At 35.2% G+C, this 20,726-nt stretch overlaps 1 protein-coding gene across 4 annotated transcripts in view; it reads left to right on the top strand.

Moving 5' to 3' along the window:
• AQR (aquarius intron-binding spliceosomal factor) overlaps positions 1–20,726 on the top strand; it is a 111,562-nt gene that overhangs the window by 7,804 nt on the left and 83,032 nt on the right. For all 4 annotated transcript variants that reach the window (XM_019935244.3, XM_019935243.3, XM_019935245.3 and 1 more), the window contains 8 exons: positions 3,636–3,671; positions 7,520–7,640; positions 9,875–10,015; positions 11,720–11,788; positions 12,837–12,937; positions 15,328–15,404; positions 18,589–18,653; positions 19,785–19,901. In XM_019935244.3, coding sequence (XP_019790803.2) covers positions 3,655–3,671; positions 7,520–7,640; positions 9,875–10,015; positions 11,720–11,788; positions 12,837–12,937; positions 15,328–15,404; positions 18,589–18,653; positions 19,785–19,901 — 708 coding nt within the window. In that variant the 5' untranslated portion in view covers positions 3,636–3,654. The remainder of the gene's footprint in view (positions 1–3,635; positions 3,672–7,519; positions 7,641–9,874; positions 10,016–11,719; positions 11,789–12,836; positions 12,938–15,327; positions 15,405–18,588; positions 18,654–19,784; positions 19,902–20,726) is intronic.

The raw sequence follows: 20,726 nt of genomic DNA, 5'->3' as shown, positions 1-20,726 counted from the left end.
ACACAACATTGTAAAGCAGCTATACTCCAATAAAAGAAAATAAAGATATCACATTTGAGCAGATATGTAACATATGACTTGTTGGTTGAAAGTGGGTATGGAGGAGATTGCCTGAGGAAAGTAAACTGAAGATGAGTGGGTAGATAAATTCTAGGACCCTTTTTTATTATATATTAAGGATATACCAATCTGGAATTTACCTTGAACATTCAGAGCTAGTTCTCTGCCTCTTTGTAGAACAGGGTTTCACTCCAATGGATTGCTTAGGGTTATGGGTTTTTTTTTAATTTAAACCTTTGCTACTAATATTGCTTCCTTGAATATAATTTTTATATAATTAACAACTAAAAGCTGCTGGTGATTTTTAAGTTACGTAGACTTGGCTAAGTCATTTTTAATTGCTGAAAGTAATAACAGTCGTTGGCGGGGCTCCCTAAGTCTTATCACGGCACTCTTAACAGCCGTATTCTCATCTTGTACACATTTAAACACTTGAATAAAAGTGACCTGATTGCATTTTGCCCTCAAATCCTTAAGTTCAAAAAGTTAAATAATGCACCTGTGTAGCACAAAAACTGTAGTGTATATTTAAAAATTTAAATGACCATTTTTTTTTTTTAGACTAGTGCCTTGTGGAAGCTGTTTTGCAGAGTTATATGCTCATAGCTTCTTCATTATTGGGGAATGGCTTAATGTAAGATTTATTTACTTGTTTGTAGGCTATCAAAATAGGCAGTTTATAGCCATAAGGCACTCTTAATATGATACATTAAGGTTCTTATAATATATGTTTTTTTGTACATCATCCCTATTTCCCTAGGAGGCATCTGGGAATTAAATCAATCAGTTCTTATATTCTTATGGTATAAATGATCACTTCTAGAATCTCAAAATTAGGTAGATCTTAAAATACCATATTGTTCAGTCCCCATTGTAGTGTGTGGTATATTACACAAATGATTCATATTTGCTATCCTTACCATTATCAGATTTGGTGAATTTGTCTTAATGTATTTTTATCTGTTTGATTTTAAAATGTTAAAAGTAACAGTAATTGTCATTTCTGGAGTGCTTACTATGTGCCAGCTTCTGATCTCAGCACATTGTATATAGCAGCGTATTTATCCTCACAACAATTCTGTGATAGGTACCGTTATCCTCATTTTATGGATGATGAAACTGAGGTATAGAGAGATTAAGTAACTAGCCCAAGATATTTTACCATGGATACAGACAGCGCCAGGTTATTAAATCCTTGTTCTCTGGCTCTTATCCAATACTCTGTTCTTAAATAGGACAGGGTCCATTTGCCCTTTAGGACTCTCTTAACCCACACACTTTGGTATGATTATTAATCCTGTTAATCCATCCAAGTGATTTTTATACTGAAAGATAAAAAAGGGATGACTTTTAGAGCAATTTACTTTTGCCAGTGTTTATATTTCTTTTTATTAAAAATGTTTAAACCTCTTTACTATGAAATTAACAGAAAGCACATAAAATGTACAGAAACATTTAGCCTTCTGAATTTTTACCACCACTGAGGTAAAAAAACCAACCTTTTAGCATCCCACAAACCCTTATGTGCCCTTTGCTATATCATTTAAATATGTAAGTATGCAAACGTGAACACTACAGTTTAGTTTTGCTTGGTTTTAAACTTTAAATAAATGGAATCACATGATATGTACTCTTTTGTGGCTGGCTTCCTTTGTTCACAATTATTTTTTGATTTTTTAATCATCTATTTAACAATAAATCTGGAGTAGGTAGTTCAGAAGTTCATAATGTGAGGGTGTTTGTCAGCCTTTTAACAAACTTTCTGGCTTTCCCTATGTGGTTGCAAAGGGGCTACCACAGCTCCAGACCTCATGTTTTCACACAACCATATCCCAAGAGAGATAGCAGAGGGCAATTATAGCAGCAAAAAAAAACCCCTTTGACTACTCCTCCCCACTCTTTTTTTTTTTTATCAAATTTAATCATCCAGTTAACAATATGGTTAATAGACCCAATGTATTGTACATAAATTATCCAGCTTTGGGAGGATTTAATGAAATGCATGTTAAACCCTTGACCGGAGTCAGGCTTTACAAAGCATGCTCTCAGTAAATATTGGTAACTTAATAAAATAACCATCCCCAAATCCTTTATTTATATTTCTCATTATTTCTTATACTTTTCATCCTTATCTTTAAAGATTTTCTGGCATAATATCTAGTCTCTAGACCCATTTTTATATCTTATATGTATACCTTTAGTTAAGTTCTTTATCTGTCTCAGAAAGTTTACTGGCAGAAGTGTAAAACCCCCAATTTAATGAATACCACCAAGATTGCTATAAGATTGCATTATCTTGACCCATCAAAACTGATTTTTCACTTGTCCAGTCATCCACAGGAAAAAAAAAAATTGACCACTTCACCTCTTTTGTACATGAGGAAACTGGGTCCCAGGGTGTTTAAAGATGTTACCAAGGTAACACTAAATCATGACTAGAATACTGATCTATCTCGTGAACCAAGATTTTCTTTCTTTCATCAATGAGGTCCTGTTTGTGGCTGAAGAAATTAAGGGTGCAGGTATTTGCATAGCAGGGCCTGAATTCTGTTGTCTAACACACATGTAAAGTGAAATGCCTGCAGCTGGAGATCTAGAGTGTACAACACAAGCTTTTGTATCCTCTCAGTGGCTTTGCTGGCTGTAGAAGCCAGTGCCTTGGCAGTGTTCTGTCTTTGTGCTATTGCACAGTTAAATCCTTCATTTCATTCTCACTAAAGTTCTCTGACATTGCTTGCTCAGTGAAACTATTTAAGAGATCAGAAATCAGTGGAATAGGATTTTGACAGGATAATGGTCTCTTGAGGTATTATAAATTTATAATGCATACTGATTTAATTTTCAAAGCTGGAGGCTAATATCCAGTGGCACGGTTCTGGTCTGGCTACTTTATTGTCAATATACAAAATGATAAAACTAAATTAGTGGACGTTTGAACCTACCTTTGGAAGGATACCTTGTAACTACTGCATCATTTATCCATATAAAACAAAACACTCTGATTTTTAAAGTATATAAAGAGATATCTGATATTCCCTCCACAATTTTCTAATATTTTAAACTTAATGTCAAGGCTACAGAAGCCTGATTCCCATGTTTGTGATATAGATACATGTGTCCCTTGTGCTTATAGGAGGCCATGATTTCAGCAGAATGTTTTCATTTGATTATTAAGTGGAAGAATGTTAGTCAGTGTTTAAGAAATTGAGACAGGCTAGCTTTTGGCAGTTGTGATCTAATATTATGAATATTGATGAGCACTTGTGTTTTGATTAAAATTACTTGGCTTATTAATGTATGTGTTGTACCCTCGTATGTCATGGTGCTGATTGTGTTTCTTATATGGGTAGGATATAAGTAACTGTTCTTAGACAGTTTTTAAAAATAAAATAAACTATCTGAAACAAAATACAAACAAAAATAAAAAGAAAATTTGCTTTTTTCAATGCATAAATAAATATAATTTCTGATATGTGAGTCAAAATTAAAACAAGATTCCAAAATACATCTGCATTAGTAACTCAGAAATGTTTATTTTCTCTATTTAAATATTTTTACTATTTTTATATTTTTAGGTTTGCCATCAGAAAGATAATGCTCTTGGAATTTAGGTGAGTTTAAAGGCTTTACTTTGATGAAGTTAAAGATGACAGTGTGACTTTTAGCTAAGTTTTCTGTACATTTCTGTGAGTGGATAAGAAAATAATTATAAATTTTAAAAGATGTATATTTTTGTGATTGGCTTATTTTGGAATACGTGTATGATAGCCTTTGTTTTCAAAGATGATGTTCCATTATTAGTGTGACTTGTATTTTGAGTTGTTTTTCACTAATTAAGATAGTGTGTGCTGAGCAATTTCTGAACTCTTCTTTGGTTCCTTAGTGATAATGGGAGTAAATTGGAATGCATTCTGTAGCCATTTTTTCCTTCCAGGCTAACTTGTTATTACTAAGCCAGCATTGTTCTGACCTAAGCCACTGATAAATATTTCAGATGAAGAGAATATATAATTTTTAGGTTACAATTTAGATTATATTACAACCAGGTGTGGCCAGTGGACTGGAAGTAAAAGCCAAGGTTGCTGTTGATGATAGTAGTATCTGCCATTTATTGAACCTTGTGCTAGGCACATTGTTAAACATTTTACATACAGAGCACTTACAGAAACCCTGCAAAGTCAGTATTCTACTCTCCACTTAGTGAAGGAGGAAACTGAGGTCAGAGCAGTTATTTGTTAAAGATAATGCATTTAAGTAATTGGCAGAGCTGGGATGCCAATGTCTGATGCCAAAGCTCATGGTTTTTCCACTTCTCCACACTTCTTGAGGTCTAGTCTGCATCAGAAGTCAGTCTCTATTAACAACTGTTTCTCCCTACATACACTGATATGATCCTCACAAAAAATGTCCTGATGTAGGCGTTCTTATTATTTTTACGGAGAGAAATTGAAGTTTATAGCTATGAATTAACTTGTAAATAGACTCCTACTATATCCTAAGAACTGTATTGTCACTGAATACTTGATCTCATTTAATCCTCATGATAATCCCAGTAAGAGTTTCCTTATTTTATAGAGAGTACTGAGGCTAGAAATTGGGTCCATCTGGCCCTTAGATTAATATGCCCTTTTTATCATATCATGCCATCTTTCAGAAGGAAAGTAAATAAAAATCAAGAGGATGCTGATACATGATTAGGATAAAGCCAGAATTCTATGGTCCTGGCAAATATCAGATACCAAGAGAATTGCAGGGACTGAAGGAGAAAAGCAGCAGAGCATATTGAAGGCATCAGTGACAGTGAAAGTTTTTTTTTGTTTTTTTTTTTGCGGTACGCGGGCCTCTCACTGTTGTGGCCTCTCCCGTTACGGAGCACAGGCTCCGGACGTGCAGACTCAGCGGCCATGGCTCACGGGCCCAGCCGCTCTGCAGCACGTGGGATCCTCCCGGATCGGGGCACAAACCCATGTCCCCTGCATCGGCAGGCGGACTCCCAACCATTGCGCCACCAGGGAAACCCAGTGAAAGATTTTTAATAACTGAAAAAGGGGGTTGTTACCTTCCAGGAACTTTTATGTATAATAATTTCTGGGTTAGAATGCCATTTTCTCTGTGCCAGCCTCCAGACATAATGAGTCTCAAGTTTGTAATAGAGATAATTGATGGTCTCTTGCTAGAGTGAAAACTGAGATGGCATGGAGGAGGTGCCTGGGTACAGGAGAGTGAACTGAATCTTTGATGAAATGCGTAAGAGGGACGTGTTATTATATAGATTACATTTGCTGTGATTGCCAAAATAGAATCAAGGAATTATTGAACAATCCTTACGTTTGGATTAAAGAGATGTAGTTTGGAGTCAGTTCTGTATCATGTGTATATCATGGAGATAACTGCATCATCTTGGGCAAATCATTGACTCTAATATTCTCAGATTCATCATCTGAAAAATGTAAAGAATAGGTTTGGAGTTTGCTGTGTAGTCAGATAATACCCAAGACATTACTGTTAAAAACTCTGGCAAGACAATGATATCTGTGGGGCATCTGGCAGGAACAAATATGAAGATACTCTGAAAGGACATGTATTCCAACTATACTGCAAAAATATCCTACAGCTAAAAGCCTGGTAAAGATGAGTTCAAACTCCCAATTACAAAGCACATTAAAGCAAGATTTAGTTGAAACAATAAAGAATAGAATTAGATACCCCCAGAAAATCCCAGGTAATTATATAATTGATACACACTGTCCAATCATGTTTAAAATTATTATGGGCATAATAGAACACATAGAATATGTGAACAAGAAACAGGACACTAAAAATGGACAGTTTGGGGGAAAATGAAAATAAAAATCATTGAAATTTAAAAACTCAATGGGCAAATTAAATAGATGAGACACAGCTAAAGAGGGAATTAATGAATGGGGATTTAGAGCTGAGGAAATTAACAAATAATAGCAAAGTGAAATAAAGATGGAAAGTGTACAAGGCAATTAAGAGATCTAGATGCTAGAATGAGAAGATCCATTAGGAGTTTCAGAAGAGATTTAGAGAGAATGAAGGAGTGTCATTTTAGAAGAGATGATGGCTAAGAATTTTCTACAGTTGAAACATATGAGTCTTTTAGATTCAGGAAGTATATATAGCAAATTGTGAACAGAGGAACAGTGACAGGGTAAAGATCTTAAAATCTGCTAGAGAGAAAAAGACAGATTACTAAAAGAGGAAGAAGAACAAATTGATTGTAGACTTCTCAATTGTAATGATAGAGAAGATAGTAGTATGAGACTAGTACATAGAAAAAAAGTAGAACTATCAACCTAGAAAGAATTCTATCACCAGCTAAACTGCCATGAAATGAAGAGATTTCAGACAGATTCACATTAACAGACTTGGTAATGGAAGTTCTAAAGGGCATAATTCAGGAAAAAATTTAAGCTTATAAGAAAAGAATGATACAAAGTTTCATGCATTTTATTTATGAAAGAGTAGTCTCTAACTTGGAGCCTTTTGGCCATTGTTTAGGATAAAATACTATTTACCGGTTTCCTAGGCTCTTGCAAATTAAGCAAGAATGATTGCTAAAGATAGACCCATAGAAATACCAATGTGAGCAGACCTTTGAAGAATAAGAGAAAGTAGAAAAATTATATGCTATAGCAGAATCTAAAATGCATAACTCTGCGTGTGGGTACAAGTATGTGCACGTGCACTGGTAACCAATTGAAAAGTAATACGTGTGGAGTGATTTAAAATGGGAACAAAAAGTCCTTTTGTGCATTAGTGCTTGAGAGTATTTTACAACCCCGTACAGTAACTGATGTTTATAATTACTCTGAATAAGAAATGGCTAAGCTTTGTTTTAGAAATCAGAAATACTTACTTTGTTTAGGAATATTTTCACCAAAGTCTTAGAATAAGAATTTTGGCATCTTGAGGGGGAAATGCCAGTTACCTTGAAAACTGACTTATGTTGAATACCTTGTAAATTAAGTAACAAATCCTCTTTTTGATTTGTTAAGTCTCTTAGTTTCCAGAAATCATTTGGTCCTGATGTGAGTTCATGTTAATTTCTCAGATACATTTCTCTGTGAAGCTGCCCATCATATCATTCCATTTTAGAGCTGATACTTGCCAGATATTTTTATTTTTTACTCCACGAAATGCCTTAGATAAGGGAATATCCAGTGCTCTAATGGTGATAATTATATATGTCAATAACCTTTGAGGTCTTCCTGCTTTAAAAGTATAAGACTCATTCTCCAAAGCCACATTTGCTACATATGTTTATAGTAGGTAGCACTGACCTACATTATAGGTAAATTTGTGAAGGATTCTCAAACTATAAATATTGATTTTGAAAAAGTTGTAAATAATTAGGCTTTTTCAGGGGAGTGATATATTACAAAGAAGTGGTGGTAACTAATGAAATATTCTATGCCTTTTCATTCTTCCACAGCCAGTATCTTGAAAATTACCTCTGGATGAATTATTCTCCAGAAGTGTCCAGCAAAGCCTATTTAATGTCAATCTGCTGTATGGTGAACGAGAAGTTCAGAGAAAATGTCCCTGCATGGGAGGTAACAGATTTAAATTACTTCATAGCTTTCTTACTGTGCTCACTTAAGCCATTACAAAGTAGCACACTTTTTACCAATAATAAATAATGTTTTTAGAACAGAACTTTATCCAATAATAAATTAAATGTTGAGAAAAAGAATGGGTGTATGAAAAATAATATTAGATTTCTTTCGGTTTCAGTACTTTCTTTAAACTAATTTACTGTGAATTGAAAAATTATGAATGTGGAGTTATTTTTCTGCTTTGAACTTAAAACAGAGTGGCATGAGTTATAAAGACTTTTACATCAGATAAAGTCAAATTTATATTAAGTAGCACAAACAGATAATGCTTAAATGAGATATTTTTCAGTGTCTTGTTTCACAGCAGGGGGTATATATTTGTAGTTTTATGTGAATAAAGTAGTGTTTCCAAAGTTGAGACAGATATATTGTAATTTCAATTTTCTCTTTGTCTCTGATTTGGGATCTGTTTTCCCTTTTTGACATTTCTAATAGACTGACATTTTCTCTTTGTGCTACTGTAGTAGAGGCTTGATCAGCTAGTAGAGGTCCAAAATTTTGGCTTTCTTTGGCCACCATGAAATGGTCAGCTTATCAAAAGAGTTTCTTCCCCTCCAGTCATACTTTTTTAAATAAGGAAAGGCATGGGTACTTGTCATCTCTTTTGAGGGGATGGTCTCCAAAATGAAAAGGTGTTAACATTCTTTAAGATAAAACCATGGACACTTCACTGAAATATTCATTAAGTGACAACCATCATATGGCAGATTAGAACCCAGAGTAAACTAAGGGCCTTGTGTCTTATTGAGAGATCTTAGGGATTTCTTGAAGTTGCTTCGAACTACCAAAGGAAGGGAGAGGGAAGCCAGAGAATGACTTGATCAGTTTGCAGGTTATAAAAACCACTTTGGTGATTAGAGCTTGAAACAGAGAAAAGACAATACAGATAAAGAGAAGAGGTTACACACAGGTTTGGAAAGTAGAATTGATTAGACTTGATAATTGAAGTAGCTTTAGCTGGGAGAGGTATTATTTCCAATAACCTTCCAGGCTTGGGCAACTGAATGTAAAGGATGAGAGTGCCATTTACCAAGATAGGTAGAAGAGGGTTGAGGAATACTTTGGAGGGTACAAAATTATTGAATTGAGTTTTGGACTTACTGAGTTTAAATTGCTTTTGCAATATCTAGGTGAAATTGTCTAGTAGACAAAGGAATCTAAGGGTCTAGAGAAACCTGGACTGAAAATGTGTATTTAGAATCGTTAGCATATGGTAGTTGAAGTAATGGGAGGGGGAAAAGAAGAATGAGGCTAGAACCCTAGGAACACTGGTCTGTAAAGTGACAAAGGAGGAGGAGCCTTCAGCACATTGAAAAGGGGTTGAGTGTTGGTAAGAGTCCTTTGCACTTGACAGCTGTAACAACTTCAGGGAGTGCTGTGGGTGGAAACCCGTTGTAGGGAAGTAAGTGAAACAGCTAGTGTAGGCCACACATTTGGAGCACATGCCTATGAAAGAAGGGAGAGGTAAGTAACAAAGGAACTAGGTGGGGAGGCAGATCACAGAGAGGCTTGAATATATTTACATTATTTACCTTTTTTTTTTTAACATTATATGTTAAGAGTAAAGAGAATATAAAGGAAAGGCTGTCTTTGAGATTAGAGTGGGAAGACTTTAGTTTTTGCTAAAGATGTTGTTTCTTTTGTTTAAATTAGAAGAGTTAAAACACTTTAGATCTTTAATAAGAAAACAAAGCCTAAGCTAACTACCAGCCTAATCCTTGAAGAAAAAATAAAGGAATTGAAGCCATTATTATTTTTTTTTTTTGTGGTACTCGGGCCTCTCACTGTTGTGGCCTCTCCCGTCATGGGGCAACAGGCTCTGGACGCGCAGGCTCAGCGGCCACAGCTCACGGGCGCAGCCGCTCCGCGGCATGTGGGATCCTCCTGGACCGGGGCACGAACCCGCGTCCCCTGCATCGGCAGGCGGACTCTCAACCACTGCGCCACCAGGGAAGCCCGAAGCCATTATTTTATTAGCTGAACGGTTCTGCAACTCTCACATAGTCCTGCCAGAAACCTATATTTGACTTGCTACCGTTAATAAGAAAGCAGATAATCTTTTTGTAATTATTAGGTATTGTTAATGGACTACTAAAAAGTCCACCAGTGTTTGCTTAAAGGAGAAGAGGTGAGCAAGCCATTTCAAAATGAATTTTTATTTCTCTTTTCAGACTTTTAAGAAGAAGCCAGATGACTTCCCATTCTTTTTCAAGTGTATCTTGAAAGCGGCATTAGCTGAAACTGATGGTGAATTTTCACTCCATGAACAGACAGTCTTATTGCTTTTTCTTGATCATTGCTTCAATAGTTTGGTAATTTTTCTTTATCTTTTGGGGAAACGTTCAAGTTTTCTTGTTCTTTTCAGTTGAATGTAGATGAGATTACCTCTGTAGCCAACTCTTCATAGTAGTGGGGAATGAGGATAATGCTAACAGCTTGATTTCAGCCCCTTCTCAGTAAAATCTTTTTATAAGATCTGTTTGCTTAATAGATTTAGACTTGATCACTCCTTTTCTCTATCTAGCCTCTAAGTAAAATGATAATAAGAGCTGAAGTTCTCCAGACGTAGAGCAGCAAAGGGTCTAATATTAACATTGAGTAATGAGATCTGTGTGTGTAAGCTATACACAGAAACATGGTTTCATTACTTCTCAGTCATACTTCATGCAGAAGCTGGCAGGTCAGCAGGAGAGTTATGTTTTGAGTTGACTGTGTAGGGGTGGTTATGGGTGATCTTTGAAAGTCTTTTGGGTTGTGTATGACACTTTTCATTCTTCATAGGATTATCTTCTAAAAAATTAATATTTACCATAATTACTATTTCACTCGTGCTTCTCTACTGTGGTTATCTGAAGGTATATACCTATTTATTTAAAGATAGGTGCTTCTGAACTGATAGTGCATTTAAACCCATACAGGAGAATGCATGGGGTTTTTTCTTTCCCTGAAAACAGTCTTGGTAGATGGATGATTATTATCTGTTTCCATGTAGTACCTCACATGGATCTTGTAAAGACATAAGAAAAAGATTTATGATATGTCACTATTATCTCTTTAACATTTATTAAATTAAACAAAGCAAATATAAATAGATGTGATTCCTTGTCAGCAACTGAACAAAACCAAGATTTAATTAGTATTAGTAGTTTGGTGCTAGGTTTAATTAACTTAAAAGCTAGCTTATTATTGAAATACTTGATTTTTTTCAGCTTACCATCAGTTCTCATTATTTGAGGTAGCTACGCTCTATAAAGTAGCTGCGAACACTGAATTAGCTATAACTGAACCATTGCTCTTGGGGAAAATACAGGGTTAGGTTCATGCAAGCCTCTGGTCACAACAAACTGATCAGCGTATAACTGTTTTATGTGTTTCTGTTTAAAGTCACCTTATGTAATATATGTTGTTGATTCATTAACATTGAACTCGTGGTCAACAGTGCTGTAACTTAAAACAAACCTTATCTAACACACATATTTCCTCTGTAAGGCACATCACAGCCTTCTAACGCCCAGGAACGCTGGACGACACTTCAGTCCTGTGCTTGGGGCCATTTTAAATAGCAAAATCACCAACAAAAAACACAATAATGTGAAAAAAGTAGCACTAAATAGACCAAAAAAAGATGCTAGTGTATAATGTGAGAGCTGAAGCAAGAAGGCAGAGCATCACCTTGTCCAGCCTCAGCTGGAAATGTGTGTGTCGGGCAGCTCACGTTTTTCTCTGCTCTGTGCTGACAATGAATGACAACAAAAGCTTTGGGAATATTGAATTGGGGATTACAAATACATTTTTGCAGGTGGATGAGTTCACAAATATGGAGTCTACAAATAATGAGGCTTGACTGTATCTTTTTTAAAAAGTATTAAACTTCTTAATAATAAAATATCATTCATTTGAAAATACTGATGGCATGTTTTCCCCCAGGACTTAAAAAGGCAGTACGCGCCTTATGTAAAGACTTAGGTTAAAGTGCTGGTGTGTTTATATACTTGGTTTCTTCATGCTTTAAACAGGAAGTAGACTTGATACGGAGTCAAGTGCAGCAGCTTATCTCCCTTCCAATGTGGATGGGCTTACAGCCTGTAAGTATCTAATTTCAGAAACTTACATATATTTATAAGTGGAACATGTGGTTTTAGACTGTGTAGCTTTAATATGGATATAAAATGGTAGCTAAAAGTCCCCTTTCCTGCTTACAAAATTTGTCTAATTTACTATGCATTAACTTATCATAGATGTAGTTTTTTCCGTTTTAAAGTTTTTATATGTAAGCTAGCATACGTTTCACCTGATTTCATTATTGTAAGGTGAAATAAGGTAATATCTATTGTGCTCAGAGAGGAGTTAATTTAGTAAAATATTATTACTCGTATATATGTCTTTGGATGAGACTAAATACAGACTTGAATTTTTTATTTTTCTTGATTGGAATGTACATACAGCTATAGGAGAAGATCAGAATTATGTTTAGTATTAGCAACTTCATTTTTCTCATCAAATTCTTGTTGGATAATATGTGCCAGTATTATCAGATCTTAGGGAATAAAGTTAAAACTATCAAATTTCAGTCTAATACTGTATTCAGAATTCCATTTCCTGCTCTTGGGTGGTTTTGTAGATGCCCAGATAGGCAGGCTCATTCATAGGTACAGTTGATGAAGGTGAAAACAGGCACGTATAAATAATTAATACTAAGTTAAAAATAGATAAGTGCGGTAAGAAAGAATGTGGCGGTGTGGGCATTTCCTTATTGTGATAGCTCTTTTATGTTCATTGTTTCAGACCCTTTTTTTGAACTTTAATGCTCCTAAATGTTAATGCTCATTTTTCAAATTAAAGCCCTTAATTTTAGAAATCAGAAAAAAATGTATTATTGAGCTTAAAATCTTGACTAGAAAAGGCAGTTTCTTCTGTCTTATTTTTTTCTATTAACAAGTGTCAGAATTGAACAGTTCTTTAAAATATAGGTATTCGTTTCTTAGTTTTCAGGTTTTGTCATGTTGCTTTCTGGTTTTATCCCATTGCTCTATATTATATCCATACATTAGAAAACTACCTAATAGTTGATCTAATCTTTATCCTTGTAAGCTTTGGGGTTACTGATAATTTAATGTCACATCACTCTTTCAGGCACGATTGGAATTAGAATTAAAAAAGACACCTAAACTAAGAAAATTCTGGAACTTGATTAAAAAGAATGATGAAAAGATGGATCCAGAAGCAAGAGAACAGTATGTTGCCAAAGCTTTGTTCCATGTTGGTTTCTTATGCTGGGTTGTGAGTCTTAGATATTGCTGACTTGATTTGTTGTTTCCTTTACATACTGCTGAACCAAATAAATGAGTAAGAAGCACTTAGACTGTCATAGGAATATTTTTCTCAAAGGTCCAAGGGAGAAGCCAAAACTTCACCATGTTTTTCTCCTTTCCCTTATCTCTGCTCCAGTCATAAGTGTATCACTGGGTCTTCCCCTTGCCTGTTGTCCATCATAGTCCCTGTCGTGGATGGTTCTCAATTTTCTCCACAGTCTGCAGGCTATCATTCCAACTTATCTTTCTTTTTCTTACTCCTGCACTCTTAACAATGACTAATACACTCCATTTTATACAGTCATTCATTCCATAAATATTGAGTGTTTATTATTTTGCTGAGTACTATTATAGGTATAGGGGTTGTGGCAGAGAAGAAAATGGAAAGTAATTCCTGCTCTTGTGGAGCTTACATTCTAGTTGGGGAAGGCAGCAAATAACAGATGAATTATATGGTATATTATATGGTGGTCCATGCTAAGGAGAAAAATAAATCAAGTATAACAATTAAGGAAGCAGATGAGGGTTGCAGGGTATTTCAATAGTAAGTATTACCAATTGGATAAAAGTCTAGTAGCAATTATTTATTTCATCAAACAAAGTGCTGTTAGTAGGACACAGGGGAAGAATCTGTATACTCTAAGAGATTTGTTCCGCTCTCTCTTTGAGGCTAGCTGGTCTAACTGTGTTCTTGCCTTATTTACTCTCTGACTCTTCCAGCAGTGATCCTTTTTCTTTCTTCATCTTTAAGTGCTCTTTTCCACTCACTATTTTTTCCCTTTGCTTATATGCTTAGGACTCGCTTCCCTTGGGCCTATGATAACTTCTTCTGACTCTTATTTTTTCCTCCACTTAGGAGAGTAGTCTGTATACACCTGTAGATAGTAACTGAAGTCATGAGTATGAGTGAGATTATGTAGTGAGTATGTAAACTATGAAAAGAGGGTTGAGGACAAAAAGAAGTGAAGCTTGGAGTTTTGCTGGTGATTACTGAAAATGAGAAGAACTGAAAAAAGCTGGATATCAGAGAAACAAGTTTGGGAGTAAGGAGGTGAGAGCTATAAGGACAGGGTATTAGGGTCAGAATAGGAATATCCTTTCTTTAACTTCGAACTCCAGTCTCATCTCTTCCATGGTATCTTTCTAACCAATAGCCTCTTGATTGGGCTAATTACATGATATCTTTGCATTATTTTTTTGACTACTTCTAAAAAATTTAAACTCTCTCTTCCCGTTACCTCAATATGATTTAATTCCAAATCGATAGACTATTCATTGTTTTGTAAACATTCCTTCCCTAACTACCCTTTCCACTCTACTCCACTTAATTGAAGGGTAACCTTCTAAATGCTCTTCCACACCAACTGCTTTAGGCCACAGTGCTTTCTTCTTCTGAACTCCTAAAACAGACTGTGTTTCTTATTGAAACATCAGGTCTTTTCATAATGATTAGACTATGTATAGTTGTTTAGAGTATAGGTTCTACAATCAGACTTAACTAGGGTTCACACTCACCTGCCGTGTAAATTTGGTCAAGTTACTATACCTCCTTGAGCCTCAGTGTGAAAGCAAGACCATAGTACCTGTTTCGTAGGACTGTTGTCAGTATGAGACTATTTTGTATGATGTACTTAACACAGCTCACATCCTGGCACGGTAAGTGCTCAGTTAATGTCAGTCAGTTTTATTAATGCTGGCTTGTGCTATTAATTATATTTTATGACTTGTCATTTCAAGTATATTTTAGTCATTCTCCTCCTTTTTATTTCCACCAGGACTGGCATAATCAGTTGTAGCCATCCAGTACCTTATGATTGTTTTTTGATTAGTTGGTACATAGTGCATCTTAAATTAGTTGAGTAAAAAGTTGTTTTTTAAACTAACATTTAATTTTTATACATCGTAATACTCTGTTTAATAGTTTAAACATATTAAAGTATGTAATTGCTTATCTCATTTTAACTACATACTGAAATGTTAGATTTTTTATGTTTCAAGAGCAGACTGTAAATGAAATTTTGAAAACTTTCTAGTTCTGACCTTTAAATCACAAGTGAAAACTTTTACAGTAAGAAGATAGAGATGCTTTCTTGGCTGGTTTATTAGGCCAGTAATGAGGCTCTTCTTTTCTTCATGTAGTGCTGTACTTACATTCAAAGAAGAAGCTGTGTGTTTAAATTATGGTCCTCATTTCAGAGAGAAATGGAACATTTTGAACAGTGTAAGAAAGGCTGTTCACCATTTAAATTTTACTTTTGAAATAATTATTTCTCAAAAATAATTTGGTCACTGTTTGTTCTCTCTGATTTTAGAGCCTATCAAGAAAGAAGATTTCTTTCACAGCTCATCCAGAAGTTTATCTCTGTGCTGAAATCAGTTCCACTTTCTGGTAACTATCTTCCTCTTCTCAGCTCATTTGTGAAGTTACCATTTAGATTCCCATATAGTATTTACTAATCTTTAGTCTAAAAACTGCTCTCAGAGTGATTTTAAATTATATTGACAAGGGGTTATGTCCTTCCCCTTTCAAATAAGTTACCAGTCTGAGTATCGTGGCTGCCTTAGAAATTCACGTAATTTAAGGGCACCGGCATGGTTATTAAAATGTTCATTTATTTATTTTTGGAGCTTGCTTATAAGCCACAGGTCCTGAACAAGGTTCTGGGACATGGTGAACAAGACACTCACAGACCCTATCTACATGGCATTTACAATTTGCTGAGTAGTGTTTTCAAGCAATATCAAATATTGTTAGGAGGGGAAGAGGAGAATTATTTTGAGATATGAGCTACAAGATGAGATGGGAAGGATTTTCCTCCATCGTGGCCCCCATTTATTGGTGAAACATATATAAATATATGCTATGTAGAGTATAAATTTCAAAATATATCATGATTATACTGTATATAGATAGGGGTGTGTGTGTGTGTGTGTGTGTGTGTGTGTGTGTGAGAGTGTGAGTGAGAGACCTATGTACCAGGAAGAGCTAATTACATTATTCTGGGTTCGCAAGTTCTTTATAAGCATTTATGTATGGTATGTCATAGGTTGTTAATATTTTATTTTCTAACTGGAATATAATCTAAGAACAATGCTATAGGTGTACCATATTTATATGCACCAGAGATTATAGCATATATATGAATCAGATTGTAGCTTTGTTTAAACTGAAATACAACAATTATTTACTTATAAATGTTGCTGCCCTCCCCCAAGTAATAGTTTACAATGGAAAATCACACCTGTAATTCAGTGACGAGTAGATACTAATGCTATAAATGCTAATTTATGGTACCTGATTTGGGGCATAATATCAGTATTACTACCAGCATCAGTATAAAGAAAAAATTGTCATATGCTTGTAATCTATGTCACTTAATATTTGTGTATTTAAATCTTTCAGTTAAGAACCTTAAACCTGGAAAGAAGACTTAGATTTGGTTTCCTTGGCACAAATAGTAATAATGAGAACCAGTAATGTCTGTAACAATTAGGGTCATAAAAATTGATGTCATCTTGGGAATTCCTTCATGGTCCAGTGTGTAGGACTCAGTGCTTTCACTGCCGTGGGCCTGGGTTTAATCCCTGGTCGGGGAGCTAAGATCCCACAAGCCACGCAGCGTGGCCAAAAAAAAAAAAAAATTGATGTCACGTAGAAAGGTTTGAAAGTCAAGTAAATACAACAATATAGGACCTGCAGTAATTTTAACATCCTATAAACTACTAACTGTTGCCATTGTCATAATATATTGTCAGAAAAGAAAATTTCTTAGATTGATCTTGAGCTTTAATCAAAATTTGTTAACTTTCTGGCAAAGGAACCAACAAGGTGATGAAAATAGTGTGCCAGTTCAGAGAGGGCATAAAAACAGATAGAATATATAGTTAGGAAATAGAAAACTAATTTATAAAAGAGTAAAAAAGATTGTGTGTAGTTTCATTTTACAGGGTCATTACAGACAACCTGTCCATATCAGTTGTTATAAAGGAAATCTGTATAGGGTGGTCTGAGATGTCAGGACGGCTATCAGAAGAAAGGAAAAATACACAATACATATAAAAAGCAAACAATAAGGATATATTGATGTCTGAAACTGAAATAACAGGGCTTCAGCTCTGAAGAATTATGCCTAGTAGGGCCAATTAGTGTAAAAATATGCTGTTTTATCCACCAGAACTCAGAAATTGAGTACCAAGCATCACGTTCTAATTTTAAATAGGCCATTGCCAGTAATTTTCTCAAGCAATAAATAAAACTACAAATACAGCTCTTGTTCACTTTTAAAATTTTGGACAAAATTATTTTCCTTTGACAGTAATAAGGAAGAAAAGATACAACAGAGGACCGATTTGAATGGATTTAATTTAAAAGTCGCTCCTTTAAATTCTTTAGTTTTATTGGCTGTGTGACCTAGACTATGTCTCAGAAAACCTGGATTCCAGTTCTAACCAGCCATTACTTTGTTCTATACTTTTATCAAGTTATTTTCCTCTGGTCCTCAGTTTCTTACCTGGAAAATGAAGAGGTAGTACAGATGTTCTCTGAGGTCTTTTCCAGCTGTGAAATTCTATAGTTATGTTATTTTAGGGTTTGGATTATGGGCATGTGTTAGTTACAAAAGTATTCATATTTCTTTCTTCACATAAAGCCTTCTATTTTCCTGTATGCTACAAGTAAAAGAGTGGATTTATTTAAGCATTTGTAGGATGCCTTCTACAGGTCTAGCACTGGTTTATTTGCTGCTGGGAGTCCTTAGCCTAGGGACCCTGAAATTATCTCCTCTTCAATTGAAACAGTCTTGTCAGGTTGGTTTCAGCTGGTAAAATAGCAGAACATTTTCTGACATTAGAAAAAAAAGACATTTGTAATCCGAAAGCATGTCATGTCACAAGGTTTGTAATTCTTTTAAAAACAAAAATGTTTTTAAAAATAGTACATTAATGCTCATGAATAACACAAGATAGTGATTTAAAAAATATTTTATTGCTCTACGTGTCATTGACATTTTAATGTCAGTTAATACATGTACAGTGAAAAAAAGTCACAAGAATTGTCCCTTTGTATCTTCCCCACCCATTTTCTGTGCATTTTAAAGAGATATATATATATATCTTTGTGTGTATACAGGTACACATACGTGTATGTGTTTATGCATATGAAAGAAATTCTAGATGTTTAGTATGTGAAGAAAATAAGGAAAGTAGGTCAATAACTGAGATAAAACTGCCTTTCTAGTTTTTCTATTCAATTTTTTTCAACATCTAATCACTTGGTACACATTTTTAAAAATTAACACTTTAAAAATATTTTTGCACGTCTGATTTTTAAAATGTTTCTCTCATCTAAGCAGCATTTTTCATTTTCTCATATTTATAGAGCTTACTGTAAGGGTAAGGCCTGCCCTTTTTGAAATATATGTGAGGTCTGTGCTCTGAACCATAGTTAGTCCAATCCTGATGAATGAGACAAATAACCTTGTTTAAATAACTAAATAACTGCCAATTTTAAGATACAGTACCATAAAACGCCCTAAGTAAGAAAGTTTTTAACATGTTTTCTCTGTTATGTCTAGAACCTGTCACTATGGACAAAGTTCATTATTGTGAAAGATTTATTGAACTTATGATTGATCTAGAGGTAAGAAGTGTGCAGTGACTTCTGTTGCATAATCATTAAGGAGGCTAAGATTAAGCCTGTGACTATATATGAAATACTTCTTTATCACCTCAAACTGGCCTTAGTTTGTTTGTACCTATTTCAAAATGTCTTATAGAGAAGAAAGTCAAAAGTGATTGACCCTTGAAGTTTTCAGATGACTGTCAAATGGCTGCATTTGTATAAAAAACATTATTTAGTGTAGTTATTAAACACGAGTCCAGCAATGGCAATTTATTTTGTGTCATATTTAATACCCCTACGTAGAGTTTTAAAAAGGGCTGAAGTTGTAGATTTATGGCCATCGCTTTAATCATCTCACTTTTCTAAATGTGCCTAATATTATTGATGAAGAAAGATATAGCTGCTTGCTATAGTCAATTTTTAAAATTAAGATTTTTAAAAAAGATTTCATGCTACTGGGTGCAAGATTTTGATACAGAGTTCAGATGCAGAGTTGGTATAGTTCAGATTGAATTCATTTCCATTCCTTTCCTCTCCCTCTTTAATGCAGAAAATTGAAAGAAAATCCTTTCTGTTCATTCCTTATCAGGAGAGCTAGGGTGGTTTCTAGACATGAGGATTAGAGTATTGGACTCGAAGTCATTCGTGAGATCTTCATTGAGATTCCAGCTCTGCCAGTAACTGTAATCTCTGAGGATCTCAGTAACCTCCCCTTTAACATGAGGGTATTTGACTAGATTAGTGGTTTCCAAACTGTGATTGTCATAGTTTCTCAGTATTGTCTTTCTGACTGTCAAAGAATGATATGGGAAGAGGAAACTGAGAAAGGGATCTCCATTTAGGGTTTTCCACTCCCTTTTCCCCATTTTTAAACCTGCACACAATACATATTGGGATTTCATATAGGATTTTGTTTGCAAACTAGTGGCCAGGGTATCTGAGATTTCTTCCAGTGCTGGATTTTATTTAGAAACATTACCACTGAATTTATTTACAGCATGGACCAGACCCTTTGCTTTGTGCAGAGTGTCTTTTGGGGGGCTGAGGGTACTTTGTATGTGATTAGCACTTCTGCACTATGTATCAGTAGACTTCACCTGTCGCTGGGAGAGCATGCAGACTTATTGCTGTGGTGATTATTTTCTCTAGGCCCTCCTCCCCACAAGACGCTGGTTTAATACCATCCTGGATGACTCCCACCTTTTGGTTCACTGTTACCTTTCCAATCTTGTTCGTAGAGAAGAGGATGGCCATCTTTTTTCCCAGGTGAGCACTGGTGGATCTGAACATATTTATTGTTTTCATTTCTAAATCAATCTTTTCTTTCTTTGCCATGCACCTGGGAGTACTGGTAGCAATATATATTTTGCTAAATACTGAATTGAATGATGTAAATTCCTCATTAGTCATTTTAAAGTAAAACCAGGGCTTTCCTGGTGGCACAGTGATTGAGAGTCCGCCTGCTGATGCAGGGGACACGGGTTCGTGCCCCAGTCCGGGAAGATCCCATAGCCGCGGAGCGGCTGGGCCCGTAAGCCATGGCCGCTGAGCCTGCGCATCCGGAGCCTGTGCTCTGCAACAGGAGAGGCCACAACAGTGAGAGGCCCGCGTACCGCCAAAAAAAAAGTTAAACCAAGTCTTAATATACAAAACGGATGCCTTCTTGTATAGGTGGCCTATACTAATTTTATATTATAACCTTTTTTTCTCTTCTGAATATTGATTTTATTAATGTAAACAGTAAAACAATTAAGCATTTTAAATTTGAGGCGATTAGGTAATTCAGATAAACGTTTTGTTAATCATATGTGATTTTATTATTGGACTAAATTATGTGTGATGTAGTCCCACATACTCATATATATTTTGATTCTATGTCAGTAACCACTGTGGCCTATTAATAGATGATAAGCATTACTTTCGAGTGAACTGTGCCCTAATATCATGGCTCTCTTTGCATAAGACGAGGGTGACAGAGGCAGTTGATAGTGTGGAAGTACATATACACTTAGACCACTGCCTTGAGTTGGAAGGCAAATGAACTTTGTTTACTGCCTTGGGTAGGAAGACACACTATTAAGGTTTCCCATT

This window comes from Tursiops truncatus, chromosome 2 (genome assembly GCF_011762595.2).
Source record: "Tursiops truncatus isolate mTurTru1 chromosome 2, mTurTru1.mat.Y, whole genome shotgun sequence".
In the NCBI taxonomy this organism is placed as follows: Eukaryota; Metazoa; Chordata; class Mammalia; order Artiodactyla; family Delphinidae; genus Tursiops; species Tursiops truncatus.
The sequence above is the reverse complement of the archived record's forward strand: the minus strand, read 5'-3'. Positions and strand labels throughout refer to the sequence as shown.